This window comes from Harpia harpyja, chromosome 1, assembly GCF_026419915.1.
Source record: "Harpia harpyja isolate bHarHar1 chromosome 1, bHarHar1 primary haplotype, whole genome shotgun sequence".
Lineage (NCBI taxonomy): Eukaryota > Metazoa > Chordata > Aves > Accipitriformes > Accipitridae > Harpia > Harpia harpyja.
In genome coordinates, this window is record NC_068940.1 from 45,844,020 (window position 1) to 45,865,954 (window position 21,935).

General features: G+C 49.8%; 1 protein-coding gene across 2 annotated transcripts; it reads right to left on the bottom strand.

Annotated features, from left to right (window-relative positions):
- Positions 1-196: 196 nt before the first annotated feature.
- Positions 197-21,427, bottom strand: LOC128143474 (endoplasmic reticulum-Golgi intermediate compartment protein 3-like). 2 transcript variants are annotated; one of them, XM_052790725.1, is made up of 7 exons: positions 21,259-21,427; positions 20,294-20,381; positions 18,855-18,974; positions 6,622-6,718; positions 4,262-4,326; positions 1,500-1,636; positions 197-1,014 (listed from the first exon to the last, which is right to left on the bottom strand). In XM_052790725.1, exons 4-7 carry the CDS (start codon positions 6,710-6,712, stop codon positions 948-950), a joined length of 360 nt encoding a protein of 119 aa, XP_052646685.1. In that variant the 5' UTR covers positions 6,713-6,718; positions 18,855-18,974; positions 20,294-20,381; positions 21,259-21,427; the 3' UTR covers positions 197-947. The 2 variants fall into 2 exon arrangements, 1 of the variants encoding a protein (XP_052646685.1); XR_008235762.1 differs by lacking the exons at positions 197-1,014; positions 4,262-4,326; positions 6,622-6,718 and having other exon boundaries at positions 1,549-1,636; positions 21,259-21,425.
- Between the last annotated feature and the right edge of the window lie 508 nt (positions 21,428-21,935).

Consider the following 21,935-nt stretch of genomic DNA (forward strand, 5'->3'; position numbering starts at 1 on the left):
AGCTTTATTTCATGAGCACGTGAAGAAATACAACACACACACACGACAAACAGGGCTCGGTCCCCTTTGCCCGGACTACTCTCTTATGTGAATTCACTGAGGCACTACTCAAGCCATGACGTTTCATAACTTACAACCCGTAACACTTAAAGTCGCGGGATTGGGGGGGGGGGGGGGGGCACGACAAAAAAAAAAGACAAAAAACCCACCAAAAAAAGACTTTGTTTTTCCCTAGTGGGAGTGCTCATCCTTCCTCCTGCGTCACCGTGCGGGCGTCCCCTGTATCACACTGTGAAGCACAAAAGCCTCAGCAGTCCAGCTGCTGTTGAATCTCCTTCAAAGGCTTTTTGGCTAAGCTGATGTTTTATACCTTCCAGCTTGGAAGTCTGGTCTATACCATTTCCAAAAGTCAGCAGATTCTGACAATACTGCCAGGCAAAGATGCTGGCTGCAGGAGACAGCCAGCTGCAGGTGCTAATGGCTGCATCATGGCCCTTTAGCTCTTTCTGGCCACCTGTGCTGCCTACCTGGTGCTCTCCCTTCAACCCAAAGGCGCTGCTCCCAGCATACATCAGGCCTTAGCGTGAGCTGGGCTAGCCAAAATCTGAGCAGGAGTTGAGTGAACAGTCACACTCCACCCCTTGGTGTAGTCAAACATCTAGCAAACCCGCTGCTTCGGCGAGTGGAGGTACTGTTACTCCTCTTGCCTCGCCTCCGGGGATCTGAGGCAGCGCCAGAGCTTACAGCCTTCAGGCAACCGTTAGTCTCCTATTGCTATGCCGTGCTAATCACGATCCCAGTATCGGACCGAGTCGGAGACCTAAGCACAGTGTGGACGCTTGTTTTATCAGTGTAAGAATGTACATCCCAGCTCCTGAACCCTACTGCATCCCTTGACGGCGGTACTGGCAGTAGCAGCAGTCGCCAGACTCCTCTTCCACGTGCTTTTATGGCTCTGGTACGCCCTGGTCTCCCTGAGGAGGTGAATCTTCGCAGGTGTTCAGGGCAAAATGCCTGTAAGATTTACGCGAGTAAAGTACACGGTGCTCAGCTCTGGCAAGTGAGCCGAGCATACCGCTGAAGCCATCAAGTTACACCTTAAGGGTGTTTTCGCCAGGAAGCCTCGGCGCCTGAAGTTCTGTTGCTACAGATAACGGATTGAAGCCCCTTCCCCCTGTGACTGTTGTGTCTGCCTGCACTGTGGACCTACTCCAGCAGTTCAGCAGGAAAATGGAGGTGCTCTGCTCAAAGAATCGTCCTCAAATGGCTTGTTGAATTAATATGCTTCAGGTAGTAGCAGAAAAGCCCCAATCCCTTTCAGATGTTCACACGGAGAAGAAGGGCATCCGGGAGTGCCTCTTCCTCTCCACCGACTGGGAAGGGGCTCGGATGGCTTTCAGGCATTTGCACTGTCGCGTCTAAGCGAGGATGGAGCCTTAAGCTATGCAAAGTGGCAAAAATCAATGGAGGGTGATGACGTAGATTGAAATGTCTCTTACCTGTGTTTCTCTGTCAGCTTCACCACCATGGGCAAAAGTTCATATAGCACAAATACACCAGGCAGACCCTGGTCTCCCAGTAGCCCGTTGGCTATCTTCTCATGTCGTGTAACTGAAAACGGCTTAGTCCCTACCACCTAGCAGGAAACAAACACAGCAAACGTCGTTTCGTTAGCGAGGAACAGGAAAGGCTACTAAAACATGAGTTCAGTGAACCGTAGCAGTGTAGCCCTGCCCACTCACTTGTGTAAGCACTGACAGTGCTTACAAAGGGTCATAAAAAAAGCACCATCAGGATCGAGTCTATTTTTCCTACAGGCTATCAGTTAAAGCCCCAGCTAGCCCAAAGAATGAGTGATGCATCAGTCCCCAGGCTGGACTGTTTTGGTCTCTGCTGGCAAGTAACGGCACAAGCTGTTCCTCTCGACCTCAACCCCAAGTCCACGTCATCTTCCACCAAAATGTAGTCCACCCAAGCATGCTTCCGGAGACAGCACCGGTAGGAGAAAGCCATATATATATATGCAAGAGTGAGAAAAACGGAAGCAATACATAAAGGCAGGAGAGTGCCAGGGCTGCAGAAGGACACAGATTGCCCATCTTTATATAAACGAAGATCACCCTGCAGCATTCTCCTGCACCCTGCCATTCTTCTACCCGTTGCCCATACCAGTCCTATTCTTAGAGCAAATCAGTTGGGTTTCTGTAAAATGACATTATGTTCCCCTATTGACATTATCCCTAAAATGACGTTATTATCCCTAATAAGCTATCTGACACAAATTACGATCCAAGCTGAGAAAGATACTATCCAGTTTCTTCACCAAATTCCACATTTCGGGGTTCCAAGTACTGAATGCATAACACAGCCCCTGGCATCCATCTGGCAGCACACTTGGATCCATAATTACCCTAAGTCTGAGCATCACGGTCTGCATGGATTCCCCTCCCGGTGACTAATAAAAAGCAACTCTTTTGACAGGAGAAGTCCTTTGAAAACTGAACAGCAGCTCTACAGTAGCGTGCGAGATCGCATCAAGAGAAACAGAAGCCATGGGATACTGGGAGGTGGCCCTAAGAACAGGGCTCCGACTAACTATCCTTTGTACTTCAGGAATTTCAATCATCCACAAAAACTGCAGAGGCATCCTGAACCCAAGCAGAATGAGCTTCAAACATGGTCTGAAGGTTCTCCCAATATCACCTCATAGCAAGTAACTTCCACCCAACTTCCAGGAAAGAACAGACGGGTCTTTTTGTCCTTTCTAGGCAGGGGACTGAAGAAAGAGTGGTCCACATAAGGATTTATCACATGAGAACCAAGTCTCGCAAACAGTTTCAATCTTTAGGGCAGGTGAAGAAATACAAACTATGCCTACCTTTCAATGGCTTCTCTCAGACCGCTCTGCCCACGCTGCTCTAGGATAGCTTTGCTTGAAGGTCTGCATTGTACCTACCGTGGCCGTGTGGCTCCTCAGATTTGTGGCTCCTACGCAGCCTCCGACATAACTAATAATCTGCCAGTGATTCACATTTCAGAGCGCCGAAAGCAAACATGAAGGCTGCGTGGATGTGCAGTAGTATGTTGTTCCGATTGCAAGGATATGTGGTACCTGCCCGAGAGCGGGATGCGTTTGGGTGAAGAGCCTGAGGTGGTAAGGGTTCCCAGTGCTGTGGGGTTTGCACAGCGTTATAAAACTGCGTAGGACAAGGGAGTCAAAATGTGGCGTAGTTTCATCCACAGGTAGATCAGTCCTTGCGCTGAACGAGCCCCAGAAACACACTTGGGTTTCACCTCAGAGGAAACTGGTTTGGTGTTAAAGGGAAGCTGGGCACGGACCACCCATGCAGCGTAGAAGATACAGCACCAAAACCTGGGAGACAGCTAGGGAGCTAAGCCGTCTTGTACGTGAATGTTCACAGAGCTGCTGGGGCACGTGGCACCCGTCTCTTCCTCACTTAGGCTTAGGTAAGTACACTGGGTAGCACTGGCGGTGAAGTCTGCACAACAGTCAAGCTGCTGCCTCTACTGGTGTTTTCTTTGCAGAAGAAACGTAACAGCTTACATCTTTCTGCTGCCCTAAGACTACGGGGGCCCAAATAATGATAACTGCCAGGTTTGGTTTGGTTTGGTTTTTAAAAAGAGGTTCTCTGGAGATCCCCTACAGAATGATGATGGCAACCCACGTGAACGCTTCCAAACCAATGAAAGAAATCACAGTTCTTTCTGCTCCCTCAGGCTGGCTTCAGAGGAGAGCATAAGTTTGTCTGTGTTCGCAGGATCTTCGTCTCACCCTGGTATCTCCTTGGTAATTTATTTCTCCTACCTGTCCCAAAAGAAGGGCATACTCTGAAAGCAGGGCTGGAAATCCGACCACGCTCTTTTGGAGGCTAAAGGAGTTTTTAAATCGGAGACAAGCTGATCTTGGGTTATTCTCCAAAGAACATTTTTAGGATCTCCCTGCTGCTTTGACTTCTCCTGAGCATGCACTATGAGGGATTCATGGGGGAACATGATCAAAGTGGCGTGGTCACTTTGATCTAGGTGGGATGGAAGACGCGGAAATCTGCTTCGTCGCTGCTGTAACATTACAGGTAACATTACACCATAGAAATTGTTATTCTTGCTGGGGTGGTGATCTGAAGAAAGTCAAACAGATTGTGTCGCTTCCACCAGAGGCCAGATATGGTCAGCGTCAGAATATGAGGAGAAAGTCTGAAGGCTTTCACTTGCCAAAGCAATAGGGAAAAAAGGTACTTACTTCACCATCTACTTTCATATACACCCTGGGGACCGCTTTGACAAAACGCTGAAACATCGTGGAAGCTATAAGCAAAGACAGAGAGACACAATTAATAACCGGTGAAGAGCTGCGAAGCTTAACCGACACGTTCGGTAAACACAAGCTGGTTTTGTTCAACTTGTCAGGGAACATCTTTCTGCACAACAGCTCCTGGAGGTTTTCAAGGACAGTAAAGTTAACGCCTGACACGAGTTTTCCTTTTGCCAAAGTGAATCTCGTTCCTGTTCCAACCAAAACCAAAACCAAAACTACTGGCATTTTGGCCTTGACTAAATGGAAAACTTTCTAACAAACCAGTTATCTTGCTATAGTCTCACCAGTACAACTTCTTGAAAATTCTTACTCTAGCACATGAAAACCTTTATATTTAACAGCATAGCCCTAAGAAAACATACTCTAAATGAGAATCCTCTATCAACGTCAATTAACACCGCAGTTTATTCCTGTAGAAGCATGGGTTTTGTAGTATCAGGAGATGAAAAGGAAGACCTGGATCAGTGAGGAGAAGAAAAAAAAAAAAAAAAAAAAAAAAAAAGGAGAACTCCTCCTGCTGCCTCAGACCAGCCTGTTCCGTCAGTTCTCTTAAGGATAACGAAAGGCAGGAGTCGCTTTGAAAACCTGTTTTCTATGAAATTCCCTAACAGGAGAAGATTATTCATTCTCATATATAAGATCTTTAGCTGGTCTGCAGTAAACGTAAATCTGACCTGCAATCTGCTTCTCCCACTTCTTTTCCAGGGCACGTCTTCAGTCCTAATTCCTCAAGAATGTGCCAACTGCTTCTCCGAGGCCCAGGATGGAAAGCTGCAGCCTACAGAGAGAATCTTACCAGCCAGCTACAGGCCCCCTCTCAGAAAAACTAGGGCATCACGATCGTATCGAGCATTATCACGCCTCTTCATTTTTCTGTATTTGATTTTAAGCACCATCCTTTGATTTGGGTCCAAGAATTAAAATCGATGGTGGAAAAATTTAAAAGAACGGATTCAGGTAGGATCAACAATCCTACCACCACCTCAAAGCAAACGACTTCTCTCTCCAAGCTTTATTAGCACAAACTTTGCGTAGAATAAGTCAACAGATTTAATAATAGAATGAGTTACCTGGAAAATAGGAGATGCAACAGAGCTGCTCAACAGGCCACGAACAGTGTTTCCAGCCTGCCCCCCTGTATAGCCCCAGCCAAGGATTGGTTTAAAACCTAGTCAAGCTAATCCGTAGAGACAGGTTGAACAAAAGACGAAAAATCAGCAAGAAGCAGGTGCTTTGCTGGCAAAACAGGCAGAGCTTGTAGAGATAGATGTGTAATAGTTAATGGAGCAACTTGAGGGTTTCTCAGAGTTGTGCAGAGATGGGACTTGAAGGCAAACTGAACAGGAGACGACTGCCCCGAGGCGGACCTTGAAATCTCAAAGATGAGAACTGGGACCAGCCAAGACGAGAGCGCTGAGGCAAGAACTAATTAAAGGGCTTTGATGAACGATAAGACCTGGGAACCGAGATTCGACTGGAAACTTACACAGATTTTGGACTGGGATAATGGGTGGTAAAAAGGTATATAAGACTGAGAAACTTTTGGAGGGTTGCCATTCACTGTGGCGGTGGCCCAACTCTGAGTTGTTAATAGAGCAAACCTAGAGAAACCCATGACTGAGAATTCTTTAACACTTTGCAGACTTCAGCGGATCTAAAAAAATGACTAATCTCTGCAGTGGCATATAAAGAGGTGCGGTCAGGATCTTTCACGGAAAATGCACACAAGCAGGCTTGCGTGAATAAACCAAGATTAGAGTTTGAGCAGCAGCAGCATGAGGACAGAATTGCCCTTCCTTCTCAAGCCAGCAAACTGGAGCTATCTAGGAAAGATCAGCACTATTTCAACTTCACTGCAGCTGTTCAGCTGCTACTGTTGGGTAGACCAACGTCAGGCAGACACCACGACATGACTCTCCACCAACTATTTTTTCTCTCTCCTGCATCTTCTGGTTACCTCCTACTGTGCACACTAGCTAGACAGGGCTCCCCCTGAACTACACCTGATGCAGGCGCTTAATAACGATGTGCTGTACCTGCTGTCGTGCCTCCACGAACACTGAAAAGACAGATCTTTCAGAAAGGTCACAGAATCAAAACACATTGGCACATTTGTTCCACGTGAATGGAGGCAGCTGTTCCAGAAAGAGCACAACGTGGAGGAGTCCATGTTTTACGCAACGCTGTCAGGGTTCTCGTGGAAGACTGGGAACTTTGCTCCTGTTCTCTTCTAACACCTACTAATAGGGACACTTAAAAAGAGACTTCTCTCAGCAGGCTTTTACCTTGCTGCGCAGCGACATCCGTCCCGTCCAGAGGGTTCACAATGCCTGGATAATCCCTCCCAAACGAGAGATGCTCGATATAGTGCGTCATATTGATCTGAAACAGAAATGCTAATAACTCAAACAACTGCACAGCATCCACGGGGCAAGGTAAGGGGACTAAAGTTAATTACTTGTATATGTTTCTGAGTGTGGCTCTGGGACAGAGACAGGTCCTCCCTTACTCTGCGCCTCCTAACAGTAAACTCCAAAGCCCTTGCTCTTCTTTTTTATTCATGGGAGATTCCAAGATGTGGGATTTCTCCTTCTCCTGCTGGAAATCCCCAGATCCCGCTGCCTCTCCCTCTCATCTACAGAGCAGGCTCTCCCGCCCGCTCCTCTCCCTGCCATAGAACCATGCTGTCAGCACCTCGGTGGCACAGGTACAGGTATCATCTGCTTTCCTCCCAGCACAAGGCAAACTCCAACAGATCCAGAAGCAGTTGTGAAAATGCCAACCCTAGAAAACCAGGAAGCACAGATTAAGGAGCAAGGCGCTCTCTGGAAGAGGGGAACAGCCTTGCCAAGCAACACGCAGATGTCCCAGAACATACTTCGGAGCCTTGTGTGAAAGCAGGTCCCAGGTTCTGCCCGCCCAGAGCCATAAAGCCAAATCCGGCCGGGATCAGTACACTAGGATCTCAACGTGGCAAAGGGAGGGAAATCCAGAAGGAAAACAGACCAAGAGAACCAGAACACCGTCTTGGGAACACTTACATTGTCAAGCCCAAAGCTCTGCAGATTGTCAACTGTAATTGAAACGTAGTTTAACAACGTAGTTCAGACTGCAATAACGAGCCTATCTATTTACCTTATGCTAGCTTATAAGGGAGCTCCTCTCATTTCCATTGCGATCTAAAATGGCAAGAAAATCACCTGCGTTTCTCTCTTGCTTCCAGTAGGGCATGTGATAGATAAAACTCCCCTCCTGACTTAGACTAGCCACTGCTACAGTGAAGGAAAGTAACTTTAACTTGGGGTTACTTCAGATCAGGTATTTCAGTCCTCACCTGAATGTATGCTTAATCTAGGGCAAAAACCAGATCCCAGGGGCAAGCCAGGAAAACTTCACTGTTATCTCAGTCGCCACCTGACATGCATAACTCCTCTAACTACTGTAAAACCCAGAGGCACAGCAGATCTAAACTAACCACTGAGCAGAGCACGTGCCTTAATATCACGTCCAAGTGCCCTCAAGAAACCATCCTCATCTTAGCAACTCTCAGCGCTCTGCCTATCAGCCCTGTTACTGGCTGCCCGGAGTACCCACAGGGACAGGAAAAGACTTTGCGGGGACGGCCTGAGCAGGGTATTTGCAAACCACTGGTGGGGCCAAGGCGAGCTCTCACCAGTGCTAGGATTTGGGGAATTTGGCCTGCCCCCTCTCTGCCCTTCCTGCACGCAGCAATATGACAACGCCGGCAGCACCACGTGCCCCCAGGAGGGATCTGGCAAAGATACGGGCAACGGGATATCTTTCGGTTGGCTACTTACATGACTTTATGCAGTGCCAGAAGCATCAGTCTCAGGATGAAAATACAGCTTGCAACTCAATTTCAGTATCGCTCCTACCAGGTTTACCCAAAGGCACACAGTCATCTTAAAGGAGCCAGAGACTGTGGCGCATTTTAACAGGTAAATTCACATGCTCAGGGAGCCAGACCTCGCCCTTCTTTCACCTCAGCAAAGAAAAACACACTTCAAAAATCGTGGGCTGTTATTTGAGGAGCCGATGGACTCAGATCGCCAAGGGCTGCTATTAACCAAGATTAGGAATGCTGCTCCCCTGAAGGGTTTCTGATATATGGCCTAGCACAAGACAAGCTGCAAAGCTGAACAACTGATTGGAACGAGCCTCTCCTTTAAAACATTTCTTTAACATGAGTGTGCTGTGAACTCTTTTTTTTTTTTTTCTCCATTAACAGCTTTCAATAAAACACCAGAAGCTTTACTTGTATCCCTATAAACCCCTTATAAACCCAAAGAGATATACATGCAAAACAGAGAACGTACAGTCAGAAAAGGAAATGCTAAGCCTAAGCTATACTCCTCCAAACGCCTCTGATGTAGGGAGAGGCCCTTGCATTTCACAGTTAAAACGTTCAATGCTCAGAAACTAAGGCTGCAGTCACTGCAGTTAACGCAATGGTTCTGCATTACAAAGAGCTCAGAGCTGCACTGGCTTCAGATATTCCTGTGGCTGTCTCTGACAAGTGTGCAGACCTATCACTGCCACTAGCACAGTGGTTTGTGTGCCTGGGCTGGCAACTGGATCAAAGAACTCATTTGGCTTTAAAAAAGAAACTCCCACTAAACATTTGGAAATAGATGTGAAACGGTGGGCAGGGAAAGGAAAGAAGGGAGAAGTGGCCTTGGGATTATGCGACGCCATCTTTCTTAACGGTTACCAGCAACACCCTGCTTCATGCCGCGGTATTTTTTGCGCTTAAGGCAAGAGTTAAGTGGCTTGGCTGTCAGTGAAGTGTCAAGTCCCGCTGCCTTTTGTACAGACACCAGCAGGCTAACCTTCAGTTAATAACAAAGCGCTACAGAGATCCCAGCTCTGGTGGATCTGCATTTAAACTGGACCTACTGCCAAAGGAATAAAACAGTCTTTGTCCCCCCATCTTTCTGTTGATGGCTCCTTCCTGTTCCACCCTCCTTTCGGTCATGAGCCACGTCAGAGAACCTAACAGGCCAAAATGTAAGTATTGCTTTATGTGAGGCTGTTCTTCCAGCCAGAGCCGCTCCAGAGTAAGGTTAGTCACGTCAGCTTTAACGCTTGGGTAGTCTCACATTCGTTAGCCTCTGAAGTGGGAGCTGAGTACTAGTAAGGCTGACAAATCTTACAGTACCAGAAAGCAGTACCAGAGAAATGCAAGGGCAGCACGTGACAAAGACCAGCCATTACCTAACCTGTTACACTAGGTTTACATCGCGCGTGACCCACTTTAACAGTTACGGCTATCCAAAACAAAAATTCCCCACAGTGCTCCGCCACGCCTTCCACAGATAAAACGCCAATTAATTAGTTTTTTATAAAACTCTTCTCCAATAAATGAGTTGCAACTCTGCCAAAACGCACGATTTACCTGTTCACTTTCTAAAACAGCGTTCCACCAGACCGCAGGTCGGTTTATCTCTGATCACTGAGGATGATGCCAAGCACGTGCGTATGTACCCTAGGTCGCACATAAACGTGTAGCTAGCCATAGTTTGCTTAACATAAAACAACAGGCTATTTAGCCTGCTTAGAGAAGAAACAGAACAGAAGAGCTTAAGACACTGTCAGCTAGGACCAGAGACTGGTATTTCTGAAGAAACATGAACACATTCCTTCCTTTCCGTAACTGCAGCTAAGTGCCAAGCTAGGTAAAATCAAGAGACCTGTAAAACTTCTTAAGTTTGTCAAGAAGTCTGTCCGGTTTTATATAACCTAGTTTTCTTCACCGTTTTAGTAACGCCGTTTTAAGAACTGCTGTCTATCTGAAGACTCCGCCCCATCTTGCATTTCTCACCTGAACAACCACAGAGCCTCCCTGGACTCCAAAATTCAGTCCTTTACCTGCAAAACAGCACTTACTGCCACTCAGGACTCTCTCAATCAACACATGAAGGCTGCAAGAAACCCAAGACACAGCTACCCAAACACGTTGCTCCAGGGTGAGCTAGGACACCAATTCTCAAACTGGGGATGAATTTTCTGGAGGAAAAATATCTTACAGCAGGAGCGCAGCGGCAGGAAGATGAGGAGCGGCATTAGGATGCATCGTGAAAAGGGGACTGAGGCAGGGAGCAACACAGAAAATGTTGCAGCGAGGAGAGGGAGTGAGCAAAGCCGAGAGCCTGAGCCCTCTACCAGACGTTACCGACTCAAAACATCACATCTCAACCTGTAATCACCATGATTAGGGTAAGAATTAGAGACCGAGGCAACAAAGGCAACCTCGTGGTTGGTGTCTACTGCAGGCCACCCAATCAAGGGGAGCCTACTGACGAAGCCTTCTTACTCCCGCTACAGGAGGCATCGTGCTCGCAGGCTCTTGTCCTGCTGGGGGACTTCAACCACCTCGACATCTGCAGGAAAAGTAGCACGGCGAGCTGTAGGCAATCCAGGAGACTCCCGGAGCGCACTGAGGGTAACTTCTTAAGCCAGGTAACAGACAGCCCGACCAGAGGAGATGTGATACTGGACCTGTCGGTCACCGACGCAAGCGAGCTAATCGGTGACATCAAGACTGGAGCCAGCCTGGGCTGCGGTGGTCATGCACTGGTGGAGTTCGCAGTCCTGAGGGATACGGGTCAGGCGAAGAGTAAAGTCAGGACCCTGAATTTTAGGAAAGCAAACTTCCAGCTCTTCAAGGAGTTAGTCTATAGGACCCCCTGGGAAACTGCCCTCAGGGTCAAGGGAGCAGAACAGAGCTGGCCGATCTTTAAGGACGCTTTCCGTAAAGCGCAAGAGCTCTCGATCCCCAGGTGGAAGAAATCAGGAAAGGAAGGCAGGAGACCTGCATGGATGAGTCGAGACCTGCTGGTCAAACCGAAGGGCAAGAAGGAAACGCACCGGCAGTGGAAGCAGGGACAGGTATCCTGGGCAAGTATAGGGACGCTGCCCAGTTGTGTAGGGATGGATGGGGCCAGGAAGGCCAAGGCGTGGCTGGAACTGAACTTGGCAAGGGACGCAAAGAATAACAAGAAGGGCTTCTACAGGTATGTCAGCCCGAAAAGGAAGGTCAAAGAAAGCGTACCCCCCTGATGAGCAAGACTGGCAAACTGGTTACAAGGGACAAGGAGAAGGCTGAGGTACTCCACAACTTCTTTGCCTCAGTCTTCACTGGCAGCCTCTCTTCCCACACCTCTCCAGGGGGTGGACCGCAAGACGGAGACTAGGGCAGCAAAGGCCCTCCCACTGTAAGAGAAGATCAGGTTCGTGACCACCTGAGGAACCTGAACATACATACGTCCATGGGACCTGACGAGATGCATCCCAGAGTCCTGAGGGAACTGGCTGATGGAGTTGCCAAGCCGCTCTCCGTGATATCTGGGAAGGCACGGCAGTCGGGTGAAGTCCCTGGTGACTGGAAAAAGGGAAGCATGACACCCATTTTTAAAAAAGGTAGAAAGGAGGACCCTGAGAACTACCAACTGGTCAGCCTCACCTCTGTGCCTGGGAAGGTCATGGAACAGATCCTCCTAGAAGCTATGCTAAGGCACATGTTGGACAGGGAGGTGATTCGAGGCAGCCAGCACGGCTTCACCAAGGGCAAGTCCTGCCTGGCCAACCTAGTGGCCTTCTGTGATGGAACGACTACACCAGTGGACGAGGGAAGAGCTACAAATGTCGTCTATCTGGACTTCCGTAAGGCCTTTGACACGGTCCCCCACAACGTCCTTCTCTCTAAATTGGGAGAGATACGGATTTGATGGGTGAACTGTTTGATGGACGAGCAATTGGTTGGACGGTCTCATCCAGAGGGTAGTGGTCAACGGCTCAATGTCCAGATGGAGATCGGTGACAAGCGGTGTCCCTCAGGGGTCCGTACTGGCACCAATACCGTTTAATATCTTCATCAATGACACCGACAGTGGGATCGAGTGCACCCTCAGCAAGTTTGCAGATGACGCCAAGCTGAGCGGTGCAGTTGACACGCCTGAGGGATGGGATGCCATCCAGAGGGACCTGGACACACTTGAGAAGTCGGCCCATGTGAACCTCATGAGGTTCAACAAGGCCAAGTGCAAGGTCCTGCACCTGGGTCGGGGCAACCCCCGCTACCAATACAGGCTGCAGGATGAAGGGATTGAGACCAGCCCTGCGGAGAAGGGCTTGGGGGTACCGGTGGATGAAAAGCCAGCAGTGTGCACTCACAGCCCAGAAAGCCAACCGTACGCCCAGGCTGTATCAAACGAAGCATGGCCAGCAGGTCGAGGGAGGTGATTCTGCCCCTCTACTCCGCTCTGGGGAGAGCCCACCTGCAGTACTGCGTCCAGCTCTGGGGTCCTCAGTACAAGACAGACATGGACCTGCGGGAGTGGGTCCAGAGGAGGGCCACAAAAACGATCAGAGGGATGGAACACCTCTGCTGTGAGGAAAGGCCGAGAGAGTTGGGGTTGTTCAGCCTCGAGAAGAGAAGGCTCTGGGGAGACCTTATCACGGCCTTCCAGTACTTAAAGGGGGCTTATAAGAAAGACGGGGACAAACGTTTTAGCAGGGCCTGTTGTGACAGGACACGGTGTAATGGTTTTAAACTGAAAGAGGGTAGATTCAGACCAGATATAAGGAAGAAACTTTTTACGATGATGGTGGTGAAACCCTGGAACAGGTTGCCCAGAGAGGTGGTAGACACCCCATCCCCGGAAACATTCAAGGTTACGTTGGACGGGGCTCTGAGCAACCTGATCTACTTGAAGATGTCCCCCCGCTCACTGCGGGGAAGGGGGCGGGCCGGGTGGACTACACGACCTTTAAAGGTCTCTTCCAACCCAAACTATTCTATGATTCTATGATTACCTTTAAAAAATCCAATGGCTTAACGAACCCTCGGAAAAACTCCTACTGAGCATTCCGAGATTAGCAGGCTTGGTGCACGAATTCCCAGGAGAAATTCTCTAGCCTGTTGTACAAATGAGATTAAGTGAGATCATCACCCCATCGGACTTCAAGAGGCAGAAGTCGCTCCAACACGTCACCACGTCCTCCTCAATTACATTATCTGCACAGAGCAACTAATAATCCCCCAGCACATTATCTCCAACGCTGATATGTTAAAATCGTTTAAGACAAAGATTCTCAACCTTTTCCATCTGGTGACCTCCTTTACCACAGAAGAGTGACCTGGCACGGCTCTCCTTTCAGCTTTCAGGAAATCTTCTCCGATCCCAGCCTAGATCAACAGCTCCTCCCAAAGGAGATTTATGCGCACAGCAAGTAACAGAAATTGGTTAGCTCTGTAGTAAAACGGGTTGGGGGCGGGGCGGGGCGGGGGGGAAGGATACAGCAACACTGACTCTCAACAGCGTGCACTGCAAAAACGAGCAGAGCAGGAGAGAAGAGAGAAATATTCCGATCCTTACAATGAAAAGACACAGAGATTCAGACAGAGCAGCGCTTAAAACTCGTACCAAAAAGGGGAAGAGCAACAGCTTTGCCAGTGTGCTTTCTAGGCTATATAAAATGACTCCCTAGCTAGCCAAAGGGCTAATATATGGACAAGCAATCATCTACAGAGAAACAAAAATGCAGGCATTAACCGCTAAAAGGAAAAACACAGTGGCATGCCCATATACGTTAAGTGAGCTCTAAAGCAGCACGCCAGATAACAATGCTGGTTATATTTAGACTCTTTCCCAGTTCTTAAGGGAACAGAAAGGTCATTTTAGGAGCAACCAAAGCTATCCAGAAGTGCACTCGAGGTTTACATTCACAACATGTTAACATTCAAAGCTGGGTAACAAGTTTTTGTTCTTAATCGGTCCTGTGCTGCTTTTGTCACACCTGATGCACAGAGAAGGCAGCGTACCACGAGGCTGTTTTGTTCCTTCTGCTGCAAGATCCCAAGAAAGGCGAATACCTGGAAGGATGGGGGGGCAGGAGAAACCTATGTTTGGACGACATACCTCAAAGGAGGTTAAGTAACCTCCTTTTTTGTTTGTTTCGGAAGACCGTTCACGTATATTCAACGCTCTGCATGACTAACCAATAACTGTCATAGACTTACACCTCCTCAGAGATGGGCCTCTGAATCCTTCACACAGCAGTTTCGATCCACTTTGCCACATGCTACGTCCCTGGCGGGGCTTCTACAACAGCAGGTTTTGTGGTACGGAGAAGCTATGGAAGGTACGGAGAGCCTCCAGGTGGCTGCTTGACAAACCTTAGGCATTCCCAGCAACCGGTACGACTTGAGCTCTGGCGGATTATAGCCCAGTGACAAACGGAAACGTCACGTTTGCGGTCTCCAAAACGAGCTTGATACAACTGCAAAACTGCTTGTCCGTCTGCACAGAAACGGGTGAGACCTTGCGTCTTTCAGCACCGAGACAACCAAACTCCGAAAGGAGTTTACCAGCGTAAAAAGGAAAGCCTGCTGAGGATGAAATAAGAATCTCAGCCTCCGGTATTCAGTGTGGGGATGAAAACGGTTAATTCCCCGGCAGACGCTACTTTGGGACAGAAGTTAAGAGTGAGCTCACACAAACACCCTCTGTGGAAGGAATACTGTACAGGTGATCCGCCAGAGGATTTGGATCTCCTCCACGCTGAAACGGCGTCCTCGACTGATGGAGACTGAGTTTTCTTTCTTTGCTTCTGTGTTTTTTTCTGGACCAAAGAAAAAGCTGAAGCCTGGAATCATGAATCCCTCAAGATGCAAACACCTCTGCGGAAGGACGCAACTTGACAGATGGGACAGACCAAGTCACTACAGAGACAATAGGAGCGAGGGACAGTCCAGAACCTATGGGCTACCACGGATCCATTCTTACAGAAGAATTCTTTGCAGGTAGGAGGAATGAGAAACACCAAATGACACCCGTTGTTCGTGCGAGCGATAAATGCCTGGTCTTCGCTCCCGTAAGGATGCAAAGCCTGCAGCAGAAGTGAGAAGGCAAAGCCATAACCAGGTTTCATTCCAAGACGGCTCACGTAACGGTGAAATAATTTACACGGCTCCCCTCTGGACACCAAATAACCCCAGAAAAGATGCCGTTTGATGAGATACAGCCTTTGTGCTGCTGCAAAGGTAGTGCAATTTGCGCTGCCCTTAAACAGGCACGTGCACAAACTAGACAACCTAACTCTGCACGGTCTTAACAATCGTGAGCACAGCTTCCAAAGGCAGACCAAAACCACAACGGTTCTCATCATTCTCTCAACACGGGCCCAGGAGGATTTCATTGCACAGACCTTCACAGACACTTTCGAAAAAAACACGCGTGCAACATAACTGTATTAATTCAAGTGCTAAGAAGATACAAAAAGGTGTAAAGGTTACCGCACGTCCTCCGACTCTGCCCCGTAACAGCTCTCGCAGCGACCCACATCCAAAGAACTTGGATCAAACACTTTTTCTTCTTCTTTCCCCAGCTCCAAGACAAAAGAAGATGCAAAGCGACGAGGCGTGACTAGAAACGCTATCTTGTACTCTTGTTCCGTTCTGGGCGCAATAACTGTTCCACACACGAACGCAACGATTCTGTGTCGGAAGCTGCGCGTCCTGCACCCAAAGCCCACCCGGAACGGTATGCGCAGAGCCTGTTGAGGTGCGAAGTAAGACCAAGAAGCAGAGTGGCATTTGTCTTCTCAAACGCACCCTCCATACCAAGAACTGGCTATCTGTAAGCCTCGCTGGAGCGCTGATCAGATGTTACTTGCCTAAAGGCTTTGCTAAAACATTGTCTACTTCAGACAATGTCGCACAGTAAATGGCGGCAATTGTAACAGGACCTGTTACACAAACAAAATTTTAAATAGCAGGCAACAGCAGGCAACAGTGCACAACGCACAATCCTGTCCCAAGACGTGTAGGGAACACGGTTACACATTGCTGTGAAACAAGATCAGAGCCAGAGTCTCCCGAATGGAAAATTGGCACCCAGTCCTCCAGGATGACAATGCTGACAAGGCACACACGTTAACCCCTGCTCACTAGAAGTCTCCAAGGAATTTCTACCTTCTTCGTGACTTAACGATTCTGACAACGTCTGTGCCATGTGTGTGCTGAATGCGCAGCCGCAGTACGGCTGGGGCACGAACTCATGGGAATTCATGGTCTTACGTGCAGAAGGCTGAAGAGGGACAAAACCATTGGCTCTTATAATAAGAGGCCCCCTTAAAAGCAGGCCGTTTCAACGCACAAACCCTGAAGGACAGGACCAAGTCTCTTGCGTTACAAAAGCCCTCTAAGGCTCGCTATCCAGGCGTGGCTGCACTCCCCTCTATAAGCCTTGAAAAGGTGGCTCCTTGGATCACTAACGCTGGGGAAGGGGACAAGGTACATAGTCAGACACTGCTGAGGGGATAAAACGTTATCAGGGCCCTGTCTGTTGAGACTGGGGGGTATAACAGGCGGACGGAAGCGAGCATTAAACACGTCTGTATTTCGTACTAGCCACAGAAAAAAGAGATTTTAGTTGGAAACTATGAAACGGGCATCAAAATCAGTCATTACCCTTATTTCTTTAATCACATACTTTATGGCAGTGACGCTCAAGCAAATAAGAGCTTTTAGGAAAATATCCCCTTTAGTAAACAACCGTGCGAGACTTTCTTTCTAAAGCTCGCAACATTCAAAGCAGTTGAAAGCGCACTTAAGAATTCACTGTTCAAAAAGCGGTACGGCTTTTAATCTCGTAATTACACTCAAAGACAGCGTCAGGAAGAATACAGCTAAATAATCGCGACGCTTTGTCAAAGCCACGATTCCCGCCACTTCAACAAGAACACCTGTACGATACACGGAGTCTTTCAAGACACAGCAACCAGCAACAGCTTTTTAAATGGAATCAGTAGCTGCCTGTTGAGTTGTCGCAGAGACAGCATCCAGAGGGAATGCACACAGTCCGGATACTATAAAGAAACTGCAGTGCATAGAACTCTACACCGCAGGGTTTCTTGCCGCTGACACGGTCCTCAACTTGCACGCAGATACGATACGTGAAATTGGAAGACTCTGTCCACGGTAAAAGGAAGGAAACGATAAGAACCACCAATAAAGAATTCAATCATGTCTTGTCATTCAATGGAAAGGAGTAAGACGACATCCCAAGCACAGAATGCAACCTACCATAGAAATCATCCAGCTATTAACTATCTTAATGTAACTATGATTAGGAGAAGCCTCCAGATGCTACTCCGTAAAATTTGGGTATGCTTTACTAAATTTAAGGTCAATACTGCTACAGCTGCCATTTAAGTAACTGACTGAAGGTCAGCGTTACTAATAGAAACTGATAATCGCAGAGTTTAATGAAGACGGGTGGATACTTCTGACCTAACCTGCAACACGGGTGATGGAAACCAAACTAGCCGCGTGCTTTTTCCAGACAGCGGAAGAAACTGCTTGTTGCCTGCAATGCATCTGATCTCTTCTGAAATGCCTCTTCCAGGCGAGACCGTTTGCTCCTTACGAGTTTCTCCTCCTCTCCATTGATTACACAAGGAGCCAGAGCAACCGGTTCCGACGGAGTAATGCCAATGGAGACTGGCAACACAAGTAAGGCAGGAGGCCTACATGCGTTAACAGAGAATTAGATACAGAAAAGCTGGTTTTGTCCCCGGGCATTACATTTGTAACGCCACAACCTCTGAATACAGAAAGGCTGCTAAGCGAACACAGCAGTAACAGCGCTATCACCACATTCCCGTGGCAGCAGGAGAAACTCCCGTACCTACCAATCGTTCAGCTCTTGGCTTAGTTTAGCCTTGCAACTTCAAGAACAGAAAAGTTCAATCCGAGTGATACAAATCAACAAATTCAGTTCACGCCGACACGCAGAACTACACCATCTCCCCGAAAAAGTAATAAGGAGCTCGTGTTTTGGAAAGGAAAAGTCAGGACAGTATTACTGTTACATTGCAACACTTTGCCAGAACCCTTTCTGGTTTGTATCGAAGCGCAACGATGAGTCACAACACGAAACGAATGTAAAGGAGAGGTTTACGTAGCCAAGGACCGCTTACAACAACCTGTAACCGATAAACCAACTAAAATATATTTATCTAGGTAGGCATTAACACACACAAAGTAAACGTAGTAAGGTGCAAGCTTGGGCTTAAGGGTCGAGTCACTGGAGCCTTCCCTGGAGAGAGGCTCTTTCCTCTAACCAGGTCGTCCCATTTGCCAGCCCACCGCGATTTAAAGGCACAACCCAAGCCAAGTTTTGCCAGAACAGCTGCTTGATGCCTAGTCGTAAAAGACCATTCATGCAGCAGCTTTACTCCTGAAATGCATCCGTGAGTCCTCGTCGTAATTTCAGAGGGACTAGGCAAAGATCTGCCTCGCAAAAGTTGCCAGTATAACAGGAGCTCGCCCCATCTGCCAGTTTAATAGAGTTGCGTGCTATAAACTCTTCAAAAGCTTGTGGTCTTTAAATGCTCTTCAGCTGTCACTTGTTCCCGTGAATCTCAAAACAGGCATACGGTGATGGAAAGACAACGAGAGCGTCCACCCAAGAAAGGCAGAATAGCACCTTACCGTGGCTCTCGGCCTCCGGGGTCACACGATTGCCAGCTTTATCCAAACGTTGTTCAAACAGATTGTGCTCTACATCCAGCTGCTGCTCTCCTGCTACGTTCCTGGCATCGATGCTCAACTCTGAAATCAGTGAGCAAGGAAAGTGGTCTATAAACACACATTTGTTATGGCCTGCGGCAGGCTGAGGAAGCATTCAGCCAGTGAAAATACAGACTCTTTCAGCGAGGGCGATAAGAACGTGCCAAAGCGGAAGAGCGCGTATGGCTGGGGACGAGTGACGTACAGGGAATAAAACGCACGTTGCAGCACCCTGAACGACCCTTCCAAATACGGGGTCGGGTTTGGTGCACCAGAAGGACTGTTTCCAGCTGCCCAGAAAGCGTTACCCTGAAAGGTAATGCACTTAAGGCAAAAGAAACCAAAACCAAACCCCTCAAAGCCCATAACCATTGCCAGGAGTACAGGAGTTAAGCTTCAAACTGGTTGAAAGCTGCCTCCTACCTCTACCCCCTCACCCTTCCCCCTTCACCATCACCACACTTCCTCGTGACCCCTCTTCACAAAGAAGACTGAGAAGGTCTGGGGTCTCGGCCTGGTATCGAAGCACCGTGATGCGCTTGCCGGCTACATGCTACAGGCTCCCTTAGAAGACTGACAGCTTCTCTGCACAAAACAGCAGGGGCTTCCAAACTCTCTGGCCTTCCCGCGCCCTTTTAAACGTGAGGAAGGCAAAGACCAACAATATCTCGGGTGGTCACAAGGAAGTCAGACTCACTACCTTTAGAGCCCAACGCACTACCCAAAGGAATTACCGCAACAGAACAAGAGGCAGGGAAGATTAGCGGACAGTCGGATAACGTGCACCGCAGCGGTACGCAGGAAGACTTGCAAAATTTTCCCTCACTTCACCCTGCAGCTTTGTTTGGAATTTAGTTAAAAGGTAATCCGACTACTAACGCTCACTCCGATTTTAAAAACTTGGGAGAAAGGTTATCACGTGGCGTTGGCGCTACAGTCAGAACTGAAGTACAAAAACCACGGAAAAGTTGCGCCTCGCCAAGTAACTTCCAAAGGAGACTCTAAAGTGTTTCAGCAACAGTACAGTCAAATCTCGAGTCCCAAGCGAACACCGAACGCTGTGCCAGCCTTTTCAGTATGACCGAGCTCTCTGACAAAGTACCACACCAAACAGAAACGTAAGCGGGTTTATACCTTAGCCTCACGTATCATCTCGAAACAGAATACAGCCTGCCTGGAAGCGCTGGTTTAAGCGCTCAGCGGGCCTGCCTGGAATCGCTGCGTAACCACCAGGGATCACCAATTCCTCCCTGTCCGTGGCCCAAGCAGCAGTGCAGCACTCGGAAGCACCGGGCACACCGAGCCTGTCGGGCCCTCGGCAAGTATGAAAATTATCCCCAACGTTCAGAAGGCTGACTCACAAGCACAAGGCACGTGCGGAAGAATAACATCGAGACTGATCTTCGGTTTAGCTCCCCTTGATTTGTCAACGCGCAGTTCCGGATGAACCTAGGCACAAGGGAAAAACAGAGAGTCCTCTTTCACTTGGAAGACAATCAAAAGGCCTCTTTCTTTCCCTCGACTGCTCTGGCTCACCAGCTGATTTTTAAGACGTGGGATTCAAGAGACACCTGAGCTGCTGCCTCCCACCGTAGCCAAGCGCTTGCCGTTTCTAACGCTTTTTTTTAAGAAAGGTAGTAACTTGGGAATCTTAGAACCTGCGGTGGGCACGGGGGCTCTCGCGCTTGCTTGCTTGCTTGCTTTCCTTTGTATTGCCTGCTTGTAGGCGGCAGAGACAGCGAGAAGAGACTCTGAGACGCTCTCCTGCCACAGCGTTACAGGAAGCCACAAGCCACCCTTGGCGCCAAGCCGCTTTCGGGGGAGGGCAGCCCGCTCCCGGCCTCAAGGCCACCAGCTCGGAGAAAGAAAAAAACCCCACGCAGATCTGCGGCGGGTGAAGCTGCCGCGTGGGCAGCCCGCAGCAGGCGGCGGAGGAGGCGGCGGCTCGGCGCGGGGGCGGAGGCACGGCAGGCCGCCCCGGGCCGCAGGGCCGCCCCGGCCAGAAGCAGCACCGCGAGGCGGGGACGGGCCGGGCCGGGCCGGGCCGGGCCGGCCCCCCGCCGCCGCCGCCGCCGCCGCTACTCACCTCCTTGGTGAGGTAGTACTGCAGCTCCGAGAAGAAAAGCAGCACCACGATGAGCCCGCTGACAACCGTCACTGCCGGGGAGACGAGAACCGCCGTCAGCCCCGCCGGGCGCGCCTCGCCTCGCCTCAGTCCCGCCTCAGCCCGCCCGCCGCCGCCGAGCGCCGGCCCGCAAGGCCCCCCCGCCGGCCGCCGCCCCACGGCGAGGCCCGGGCCCGCCCGCCGGCCCCCGGCCGCCCTCACCCAGCGCGCCCCCGCACGTCTTGACCCGAAAGTCCTCCAGGGTCTTGTCTTGGGGAAGGCATCGAACCGCTTCAGCCGCCACAGCGAGTCCGTGGCGCCGCGCGGCCCGGAACCAAACCCGCCTTCCGGCGCCGCCCCGGCACCGCCCCGCCGGGCAGCGCGGCCCGAAGCCGGCCGAGGGGGCGGGCGGGGAGGGGCTGGGGCTCCCGGGCTCCTCCGGGGCGGGCAGGTCCTCGCTGCCGCCTCGCCCTCTTCTGACCCTCCCTGCCAACGGCCCCCGGGCCTCTCAAGGACACCCGAGAGACGCTGACTGTGCCGAGATCGGTTAGCCGGGAAGGGCTTGAGACCAAGGCGGAGCTGCTGGCAGAGAGCAGTTTTCACTCGGTTTGACCTCCTGCCCATCCCATCCCCTGCCTCCAGCTTTGAAAGGGCTGGCGTTTGTTACCCCCGCCCTTCGGAGAACAACCGAGCTGTCCCTCAGGCTGGCTGTCGCAGCAACAAAGCTGAAAGCAAATCACCTCGGGAGAGTACCAGCGCTTATTGTGCCGAAGCACGGAAGGAAAAAGGGAGGAAAGGGAGGAAAAAACCGCCGCTCTCTTGCCCCACCTCCCATCCCTGGCCTGTACCCTTCACCCCTTCATTTTGGTAACCACCTCCGTGTTTCCCTCTCTCGTCAC